This window comes from Clytia hemisphaerica, unplaced genomic scaffold, assembly GCF_902728285.1.
Source record: "Clytia hemisphaerica strain Z4C2 unplaced genomic scaffold, Clytia hemisphaerica genome assembly, whole genome shotgun sequence".
NCBI lineage: Eukaryota > Metazoa > Cnidaria > Hydrozoa > Leptothecata > Clytiidae > Clytia > Clytia hemisphaerica.
Window position 1 is genome coordinate 446,022 of NW_027103716.1, and position 11,726 is coordinate 457,747.

General features: G+C 34.8%; 1 protein-coding gene across 2 annotated transcripts; it reads right to left on the minus strand.

The window, feature by feature from the left end:
- Positions 1–4,699: 4,699 nt before the first annotated feature.
- LOC136804273 (dual serine/threonine and tyrosine protein kinase-like) lies at positions 4,700–10,799 on the minus strand. Of its 2 annotated transcripts, XM_067060978.1 has the most exons (6): positions 10,091–10,799; positions 8,956–9,816; positions 8,327–8,455; positions 6,665–7,212; positions 6,189–6,435; positions 4,700–5,922 (listed from the first exon to the last, which is right to left on the minus strand). In XM_067060978.1, the coding sequence occupies exons 1-6, from the start codon at positions 10,733–10,735 to the stop codon at positions 5,404–5,406; spliced, it is 2,949 nt and encodes a 982-aa protein (XP_066917079.1). In that variant the 5' UTR covers positions 10,736–10,799; the 3' UTR covers positions 4,700–5,403. The 2 variants fall into 2 exon arrangements, with proteins under 2 accessions (XP_066917079.1, XP_066917081.1); XM_067060980.1 differs by lacking the exon at positions 8,327–8,455.
- Between the last annotated feature and the right edge of the window lie 927 nt (positions 10,800–11,726).

Below are 11,726 nucleotides of genomic sequence, written 5' to 3' on the forward strand. Positions count from 1 at the left end.
TAAAATAGAAATTCAAAAATCAACCCACAAGATTTTCTGTAGCCCTTTTTAGTTTTTGTCACGCCGTGACGGAAAATTCGGGCCTATGTCAAAATTCCCCTATCTTTTCTTCAATTGTACTTGAATTGAGATTTCTTTGCTTGAAAATTCTTCAAATAGGTAGAGTATATCAGAATATGCAAAAAATGGAGTCAAAAATGCAGAATTACAATGAATTATTACCAAAATATTGACTAGAAAAGTATACTTTCAGTATATAGAAAGTATACTGCATGCATACTTTTGCTCAAATTAAGTATTAAAGTATACTCTAAGTATACTTATCAAAATCAAAGCATCACTCAAATTAACCAAATTTGTACTGCATTTATACTGCAATCAGAAAGTATAAGAAAAGTATACTGTTTTTATACTTTACTGTACTTGTTTTTGAAAAAAAGATAAAAAGAAAAATAAGTAGGTGCATTAAATCAAAAAGTATACTTTAAGTATACTGCCCTTGGAGAGGGAAAGTTCTTATTTGTTTTGAACATCATTTTTCCTTTGTTAATTTTCATGCATGAAAGATTTTTCTAAAAAGAAGTGAATTTTATAAAAACTTTGAAACACATGAAAAAATTCTCTCATAACATCAGAACTTTAAATGTGTGTGGTGTGTTGTGAGAGAACTTTGTTTGACCATTTTTTGAACAGTTGAAATTTTAAACATTTATAAATTTGAAGATGAAGTGTTTGCTAACAATTAGCAAAGGTTTAATGGATGATGTGCAGCGACCTTGCTTATGTAAGTATATCGATTACCTGTATTATTATTCAAAACTAATAGTGCACTATGTGAGTGTATAATGAATCTTGTTTGTGATTATACTAGTGTCTGTGACAGCATGGTGAGTTAAGGTAGTTTAAAGTTAAACCTGACTTGAGTGGATACAGATTTTCTTTATCTGCTTTAAGAGCTTTTAAGAATATTTACTTTCAATGTTACTGACAGTTACTTTACTTTCAATGTTACCAGATTAATAGGAGTTTGGTTTTAAAATTTCTTCAAATTCATATAAGTTTTATAGGCATGAACTTTGTAAATTTCATTGAAGAATGTGTTTTGAGTGGCCATGTGGTTAATACTAGCAATTTGTATGAAAGTATACTTTGTTTATACTTTTTTGCAGTATATTTGAAGTATATTTCTATGCAGTATACTTAAAGTATATGGAATATTGTTCCAAAAATTTAGTACTTTAAGTATACTTTCTATGACATCAAAATATACACTGAAAGTATACTTTTAGTACCTCTGAAAGTATACTTGCAGTACAATATAGAATATACTTAAAGTATACTGAGTTTTGGTAAGGGAGAGGTCCTGCAAGGTGGATTTTCTCATTTTTGATCAAAATGTTTCGTAGGCTAATTTTGGAAAACCCCGTTTTTTTTTTAGGATTTAGCTCATGTTTTAACTTTCTAAGTTTATTTTTCTCATTCTAGTATGTATTTCTGACAACTTTACATTAATATTATAATATTTCTTACAAATTCAGGAAAATAATTACATATTTCTCATTTACCGTAGAGTCGTCTAATCTCGACATACGTCTTGCAATCTCGACACCGGATCTGTAAAATAATCAAAACAAACCTTGAATGAAATTCTTGGTATCATTCTTATCGAACAAGTTCATCCATCAAACTAGAAGTTCAGTAAACATTGCAATCCTTTCAATTAAAAAAAACAGCCAAATTATAAGCAGTTTTACACAACACACGAAACGCATTCAAACTTCCTCGTAACTTTCTCGTGTCCATCATTAAAATTTTACAACTTTAAAAAATAATTCGCGCGCTTAGCCTGGTTTCCCCTTCCTTATATATAAAAACACACGCTCTAGGCGCTAACAGGCCGCACGCCGTGATTGCCAGTATGGCGGTCACATTAAATTCAAAAGGAAACCGGGTTCTTTTTATTATTTTCGGTTCACGGTAAAAATGTCTACTAAAAAATTCCTCGCGTGCAAAATGTTGTGTTGATGTGATTTGGACATCTTCGTTGAAAGTATGCTAATTAGTTTTTAGCGATTACTACATCGTTAAAGTTTTCTTTTCAAATATAAGTAATAACACTTCACATTTCTCATATTATATTAACAATCTGTGACGTGATAGAGAGAGAGAGTACATTTTAGTGATTGATTGATAACTTTGGTATGTATTTGTTTATGTTTGATTTTTTATTTCGAAGACCAGCCTACAGCTATGTCGAGATTGCAAGACGTATGTCGAGATTAGACGACTCTACGGTATGATTTTTAGCGTTTCATCACTTTTTTGGCCAAAAATTGGTCATTTTTAGGCCGGAATCCAAAAAAAACGGAATATAAACTTCAAAATAACCCCATCATGTTATATATCAGTGGAAGCGGAATTTTGAGTAGATTTTGAATATCAAAGTTTCATGTCCTGAAAAAGAACTCAACTCAAATTATTATGCTTCAACAGCTAAAAATAGAAATGGGTCGGAGCTTATGCTTTGCTTATGGCTTTCTCGCTTTCTTCAGTAAATTGAAAGTGAGAAAAAACCTAAGCCACGGATCACGGATTGAAACAAATACATGAAGGGTAGGATTTTACAGCCCTCCTTCGTTCAAGGCACTGAAAGGCCACGAGTGCCAAATAGGAGAGCCGTTTGAAATACGGCAACCTCATTGATGGAAATTTGATAAACAGCTGCGAAGGAGCGCTGGGAAGCAATCAGTAGAAGAGGTCACTTTCGTTTTTGTTGCAGATTTCTATAAAAACTTCTACATATATACACATGTGTTTTGTCAACTTGTCAGCATATTGTATTGTTGAAAAAAAAGATAAAAGAGGTAAGACTAGCCTAGTTTCTAATCCTGATATAGGAATTTAATTTTAGACTTATTTTTTGGGTCATGCGATCGACTCACGTAATGACCCAAACCTTTGAGATTTAGAGCTTTGAAAAGCTCTAGAAACAACCCAATCTGATCCTCACAAATTTGGGGCATGTTCAGATGTTCAGAAAAGGTTTTTGAAAGGTGAAAATCCAAATTTTTGTGGCCTGGACATTTGCTATTTGGCCCAAAAATGACCCGCTCAAATATGTTCAGGGTATGTTTGGGCCATACTGTGAGTCGTGGGGTCTTTAGCTGTAAATAATTAATTGTATTAACTGAGCAACTTTTCTTTTTTGCACGCTAAAATTAAAAGTTTCCAATTTTTTAGTTTAGTTTTAAAAAAGGGAAAAATATCCAAAGATTTAGTGCTACTTTGACAGCATATACTGCTCCAAATATATTTTTCTGAATCACCAGAATGCCAATTTCGGAAATTTGCCTCCCCACTTTGCAAAATTTGGGTGCCTTTTATCTTGACACAACACACTGTACTGTATCTGCTCCTGGCATCCCCTCCACGATCGACCTCCAGCAACCTTTTCAACCAAGATGCAGAAGCCCCTCCTCCTCCTAAAAAGCACCAACAAACACAAATAGTTAAAGAAATCAAACCTTTCTCAGCTAGAGTTTGTAGAGAGTTCTAGCCTAGTACATAAATTTATAGGCTTTCAGTTTTCAGTTTCAATTTGTTAAACTAGAAAATGTGGGAAGAAAAAAATTATTTGTTTTTCTCGGAACCCGTAAAGCCGCATGCGTCAAAAATCTGTTTTCGTTCATTTCGCGCTTCATTTTGTTAGTGCCCACTCCCCTTTTTTGGAGGGAAACCGGAAAAAGGCGGGAAATTATGTGGGTATTAAGTGGGTTCTTTTCTGGGGGGGGGGTACTAGGGTTGCGAGTAGACTAGAGTCTACTTTTGGCTGAACTTTGCTTTTTGATAATTTTTTATGACGCTGAGTCCAGTGAAGTAGACTAGGAGCATTTGGCGAGGTCGCCATTTTGAAAAAAAAATGCTAAAAATCCAAATAACAATAAAACTACTTGGAGTTGAAAGATATAATCAAAAACGAGAAAAAAACAGGATTAACAGATTTGCAATCCCTTATTCTCAAATAAAAACATTGCTTCATACTGTTTTTACCTCCCAAAAACAACTTAAATCTGGCGGACTGTTTTACAGTCCGCCTAGGCAAAAGGCTATTACCATATACTACCGGGCCACTTAATCGCGCCATCCAGTCTATAAAAAAAGCTTTAAGTGGACCCCGGGCTAGGTTGCGAGCTGACGGGGGGTGCCGCCCGACTTTCGAACTTTGGACGCTTCCCGGGACTAAAAAAGAGAAAACCAAGGAAAATTTTGGGAATTTTACGATACCCTTAACGGGACAAATTTGACCAATTTTGACCAAATTTCTATCTTTCAGAAGGTAAAAAGTTGGATTTTTTCTATTTTTCTGACCCTTAATAGTGGGACTGAAATTTGATTTTCTGATTTTCCGACCCTTAGCGGGACTTTGGAACTCCAAAAAAGGCACATACCGTACCCTCCATTTCCCAAATACCCCCCGGGGTTCTTTTTAGCAAGAAACTTGTTTTTAGAAAACACTATGTAGGTAATAAAGATATAGATGGAGAGAAAACGTCTCTTTATTTAAAGCGGCTTCAAATAAACATATTATTATGCAAAAAGTTCTTGTTCAAAGGTGATACAAAAATTTTCTCAAAGTAAGGTTACAATAGTTGATGTATTTTTGAGAGAACACTAGAGGTAAGTTAAAAAAGACAACATGAGCCCGATTAGTTCCAAATGGATCTTAAAGTTTTTATTTCATAGTTATTTAAATTGATTTTTTCTAAAAAAATATAAAGCGTATTTTTATAAATTACGATATAATAAATGCATGGTAAAAACGCCACTACAAATATTTTATAAAAATTTTAATACTTTATATATAATCTTTTGGAAAGTTTACCCAACACGGCTCGTAAGGTTAACGCTTCTTAAAAAATCATTCATTTATCATCTCCAGCAGCCATATTCGTCAGAAATTTTAATTTTTGTCCCTTATAGGCTAAAATACGATAAAGAGTATTCCGAAATGTTTAATGTCGCAAGATGTCACTCAATACTTTTCTCAGGTTACCGAAAAACTGTCTTCAAGAAATAAAGAAAAATATCCCTGAAAAATCGAATGTCAATTAGAAAAATGTTACAAAAAATCATCGTTTTTATTTTTGGAAATTTTATATTTTATACTACAACATGAAAAAATAATTAAATTTTACGAAAAAAGAAAAAAAAGATGAATGAAAAACCCAAAAGATTATTTCTAAGTATTATCCTTTTTTTAAGGATATTGCACGAATCAAACATCGTGTGTTGATTTATAGCTCAGTTTCATTAATACATTCAAAACAGGTTCAGGTTACATCCAATGTTGACTACTTAGGGCTGAAACGTACTAGTCATACCCCAATTTTCCGGTGTAAGTCACTAATGTGGTTTCGACAGAGGAATTTGCATGATGTGTTTCGATGGAATATGCGAATGATGACCCGTGGCGTACGAGCTTCGAGAACGTGAACTACCAGGGCGTGACTGGCGTTTTTGGGCGTCTCGAATCTCAATTCTTTCTTTGATAGCTTTCAAACGTGGCTGGATATCTCCCAACAAGGGGCGTGCAGCTGAATCACCTGACCAACATTGCTCCATAAGTGACCAACATTCGTCATCGAAATGCGCCAATCGTTCTGGACGGACACCTTTGCGAACAGAATTCCAGAGCTGATCTTTGGAGGCACACTGCTCGTACGAACCAGGTAAGCGAACGCTGCCAGCACAGATATACCAGAATAAGATACCGAAAGCATAAACATCGACTGAGTGATCATAACGACCGGAAAATAACTCAGGAGCCATATGAATGGGAGTTCCGACTATGGATCCGGATATCATAGCACCTGGTTTACAAAAACCAAGATCTGTTAACTTGCCACGGTTCTTTGAATCAAGCTGAAAGTAAAATTATAATTTCTTTTAAAAACTAGGGTCGGTAAAAAAAAAAATTTTTGCTGAATTCTTTTTACAATGCGAACTCTAAAAGTCTTCTGGACACTTCAAAAGCTGCAATATTACCAGTGCTTAAAACAGAGAGAAATTAAAAGCAATGTTGTTACAGTCGAAAATTATTTTAAAATACAGTTTAAGAATCTTTAATACAGAAAGAGACTTTAAAAGTTTAAGACAGCACCAATAAACATGAAAAAGGCAAAACTCACCAGAACATTCTTGAGTTTGATATCTCGATGAATAAGACCTTGACTGTGTAAGTAACGTAATCCATCCACGACATCTAATGCGACTTGCAGACGACTTCTGAAACTCATCCCGTTCTTGATACCTGCGTAGAGATCTCTCTGCATCCGATCCATGACGAGAAGGACGGCGGGCGAACTACCACCTGCGTAACTGTAATCGATGACCGAACCACGTATTTGTACTAGGCGATCATTTTCAGGTATGGCTCTGAAATTGAAAAAGAAATAAACAACTTTAATAGAATGAGTGACTGAGTGAATTTTAAAAGATTTTGAAAGATTGTACAACAATAGCTTTTGTGGATCAACTTTTAAATTAAAAATGCATTCATCCTAAATGACATTTTGGAAAAGATTCATGTTATAAAGAAAATATAATAAATATAAGAATTGATAGAAAGTCAAAGGTTTTAGCCTGATAGGTATAAAAAACACACCTAGTGTAATAAAATTCCAAGGCTAGATCGTTCCAATGTTTATCGTCAGGCGGCACAACTGATTTGATAGCGCATGGACCAGAACCACCCCATTTATCACAAGCATACACGACTCCATATTGACCACGCCCAATTTCACGCCCTAGTTGAGGCATGCCGTACAAGACCAAATCACGTAAAGATGTGCTGTCCAAAACACAACGGGCGACACGGGGTGCGAACACCTTTCTCAGTTTCATTCGCTGTTCCTCTTTCTTCTCCATACGCCCGTTATGGCGCATCTCCAAAACGCGCATTGATTGAGTGAACGCTTCGTGTGAGCGAATCAAACGCGTTCGAAATTGAGAACAGATGTTTTTGGCCAGTCTTGATTCACTGATACACAAGATAACTTCGGCAGCGATCTTTTTCTTCCACGTTGCGTCGACGACTGGTGAACGCTTTCCAGGTAACATTTGGACGGCTTGCTTTAACTTTTCCCATAACAAACGTGTCAACGAGAAACTAGCTTGAACTGTCACTTCCACTTGGTAGGCCGCATCCAAAACCTGAAAGTAAGAAATAATAATTTTAACAGGGGTCAGTACTAAAATCTAGGACATCGTGATGTTTAATGCCCTCTCCAAAACGCGCATCGATTGAGTGAACGCTTCGTGTGAGCAACATCCTATCGAGCAACAGAAGACCTCACGATTTTGGAACGATTGACATTCAAAGAATTTTGCAAGAGAGCACGCGAGCTCAATGCTCAAATGAAAGACAAAACTATTCAATTTAAAGTCAGGGGAAGCCCCAGAACAAAACTATACAAAAAGAAAATTATAACAACAAGCATTTGTAAAAAAGATAGGTTCTTAGAGACCCACGGCGCGCCTTGAACCTCAATCCTTTAATAAAATAAATAACCCAAAAAACTCAAAAATCCTTTTAGTACCATAGTGTACTAAAAAAGGTGGTATTCAGCCTAGAATTTGGGAATATTTTATAGTAAATTGGTACTAAAATTAGTGATTTTCATCGTTTTTTAAAACTTGATCAGAACTTTTCGTGATTTTTTTCAGAATTTTTGGATTTTTCAAAAAAATTTAAAATTTTTCTTGTTTAGAAAAAAATTTCCCAAGTTCAATGATTTTGCACTCAGTCAAACGTATTTAATGTTTGCTCAAATCATTAAGCAGCACTGTTTAAAATTATAAATTTTTCCAAATAATTAAAATCATGTTGCAAAAAATCAGTACTCTCGAGAAAAATTGTCCCGAGAAGAAGAAATTTGTCCTGTAAAGACCAAAATTGGGTGGTCTCTATTTCTAAATGTCCCTAAAAATTGAGTACATGGGTAGTAAATACCACTTCTTTAGAATGGGGTGGTGGTATGCAAAAAATTCTCAAAAAACCCTTTTAGGATTCATATATGTCTGAGATTTTACCGACCCCCCCTGATTTTAAGAGGTTGAAATCTAAAAAACAAACAATTAAGTTCCTGAGCTTCGAAAACAATAAAGATAAAAATTTGAAAAATACAGTACTTTAAATGTTACACCTATTGTTGGTTAAGATTATGACGTTAATTTAAAAGACCTGGTGGTTAGATGATCTATATTGGTAAAAGCAGATAATCATCGCGTAATACAAGAAGAATGGAGAAATGAGACATGAAAGTACCTGCTTGAGGTGTAAAGAAGCTGTAGATTGGCGATGGTTAGCTGGGTGTGTCGGACCGGTCCCATTAACAATGTTTAATAATAAGAAGGATGAGTATGGCGAACTGGGTCTAGTTACAACGACCTGAGGCTGAGAGATAAAAAAGAAGGGTGATTAGTATAAGATATGAATGGTTAGTTTTTGTATGTTTATATGTTTATATGACATTACCGGTTAAAATTGTGTTTATGTATTATGAATCTTTTTTTCAGAATGTTTATGGTATCATTAAAATTTCATGCATATAAATGAAACACAAAAGTGCACATGCCAAAACAATTTTTCAATAACATACCCATAACAGTAGGAGACAATTCTTTTGGACCAGTGACAACAGTTTCCGGAGTTAAATTTCGGGTCCCAAGTGTTTTTGCTTGTGACGACAGTCTTTAGCCCATAAAAAAATTTGATGGGTCTTATTTGATTACCCCCTCTCAATAAATTTTGTAAATGTGTTCTTCTTTTAAATGAGCCAGAAAAATCTCACTCCGGATATTGTTGTCGCGAATTCTTTAAGAATGCCCCCCCCCTACTATAAAGAGAAAAATGAAGATAAAAAAGAAAGTGAATAAAATATTGAGACAACCAACCTGTTTCAAAGCCACTGATGCCACACCACTCGTTTCTCTGGCGAATTCTTGATCAGCTTTTTCCAGACTTGTCAGACATCTGGTCAAGGTTCCAACATAACTTTCCTTCAAATATTCTACAGAGCTAATCAATTTACCAGCGACCGCTTGATTTAAACGGCTCAATACAAGTTCTTGAACTTGTTGTATGCAACGTTCCAGGTCTTCAATATCAACAAGTTCTAAGTTCTGTTGGAAATCAACGCCTTGAATTTTTAATAGTCCTGCTTCCTCTTGAAGTTGAGGGCTCAAACTTTCTATCGTCGAATGTATAACCTCTTTAATCTCTTCTTGTTTTTTATTAGCAATATCCATTAGAGATCGAAATAGTTCATCTTCTTTAGCACGAGCATATGAAATCCTTTTTGGTGTAATACTAATGTCTCTGGCTAAATCGAAAGCTGAATTGATAAACATTCCCAGGCAACGAGTATGAGCTTCATTCAAAACACAAGCAGCTGCAATGATATGATACTGTAAAATTTGACGTACAAACATAAGAAAGCAAGGAAATAAAGAAAAGTCTTCGATCAATGTACTTTTTGGTCGGACACTGTCTATAATGGATGCCGATGATCCTAGCTCAGTTGTTGAAGTAGTAGTTGTTTCTGTTGGTGCAGCTTCTTTGCTCAAAAATCCAAGTTCAACTAATTGTTCGTATAATTTTCTGTTCCCTTCATTCATTTTATCTACCTGTTCTTGTTTGAGACTATCTTGCAACGATTCTGTCAACTCGTGCGTACAATGGGGAGGAACTTTAACGAAAAACACTGGTAAACTATTCATGGCAAATGAATTGATTTGTGCAAGTTCATCCAAATCCTGAAAAAAAAAGTTTTTACTTTATACAAAAAGAAAAAGGAGAAGAAAAGGGATTAAGTCTACTGAAGTCTAGCATGTAGTCTAAAACAAATAAGTGTAAAATATCAACTGAAAACTGAAATAAGGTAAAAATGTATTTTCCCTTCCTTACATGTCCATTATGGTTTTAAGAAGCTTCCTGATGCAGAGAATCCAAATGGACAAAAAGAGCTTTGTTTTTAGAAAACGAGCAAGTTCAGTTTAGGTCTAATTGAAGGGGAAACCAAATCCATACCTTTTGACATAGTGTTTCAGTATCAACAGCGAAAATAAGAATAGGAAGAACATCTTCAACACATGATTTGAACACTTGCTCTACACTATTTTCAGTGTTTGATGGAGCACAAATGATTTCAGCTCCTGTCTTTAACAACGGGTGATCTAAACAAACTTCAGCTACTGCAGCTGTCAGAGCTGGATCACTTCTATCACGTCCTCGTAATTCTAAATCAGCTCTTGGAACAGATCTCCATGTTCCTTCATAAGCATCAAGTGCAGCAGCTAACTCAAAACTGTCCGGTAAAACAAGACTCAAGGTAGAATAATATCCATGTTTGAAACGTACCATACGCCATGTGACACTTGCTGAGTCAGCATCTTCTGCAAGTGGAAGAATAGGTTCTCCTAACAGTTCATTTATAGCTCGTACCTTAGCATAACAAGAAGTTCCAAGTACTATGATGGTTGGTGGTTTTTCACAAACATGTGCAAGTTCATGATATTCATCTTGAGGAAGAAGATAAGCTCGTAGTAAGTCAGGAGCAAAATGTCCTGATTGTTGGATCTCATAAAATGCTTTATCAGTGTCTCTTTTCACTTGACGGAGCAACTTTGTATGCTCCTTGAATTTGGTTAATTCGTAGGGTAAATTTGCAGTCATTTTTGAACAACTTTATTAAGATCTTCTCATAACATTATATTTTTTGAATAAAATCTGAAATAGAAGAAAACAATCAGTGATATATGAATATGGCCCAAGTTATACTACACACGTCCTCTTTGATGATGTTATGATAGAGGGGATGCATATCGTGTATGAAATTCTTGTCCGAGTGTTACCCCCGTCTTTTTGTTTTCGAGTTGTAGAAACTTGATTAGCGTGATTAGTAAGATTTAGTTTATATGAGACATCTTCAAGTTCATTAAATTTGAATTTAAAATTTGAATGGTTAGAGATTAAGATTTTTAGCATCCCTTATATCAAAACATATCAGAAGAGATGTGTGCAGCCTAGGACCTAAGCTTGATGCATTCTTTTCAACAAGTTTTTCTACACTATATACACGCTTTTTTAATAAGAATAGTGTACTTTGGGTGAGGGTCAAGTATTCTTAAGAAATTTCAAAAATTTAGGGTAAAACATTCTTAACCCTTTCCGGACGCATGATTTCACGGCTATATGACGCAAACAAAAATTTGATTTTTGACTGACTTCACTAAAATTGCAATAGAAAGTGATTGATAAAAGATATCACGATAAGTAATACCTCCTTTTTTTCACATGTAATAGGGGTTTTGAAATACCAAAAAAAAATTTGAAAAATGGCTGACACCTTGTCACGTGACCGAAAAATCGGCAGATTTTTTTTCGAAAAGGTAAAATTTTTGACTGAATAAAGAAATAGAGTAAAAGACATTTGTTTTACGCCTTGAACTTTGAATATGCATTAGGGAATTGAATTACTGACCGGGTAAAAAAAATTTCATGTCATAAGCTTTCCAAGAATCTGAGTAAAGTGATTTTTTGTCCAAATTTTTGAGCAATTTTTCCCTTACAGATTTTGCCTGAGTAAATTTACAACAAACATTAAAAATTTATAAATTCTAGTTGTAAACAAGATATCGAAAAGCAGTTTTTTGCAGGTTACAGG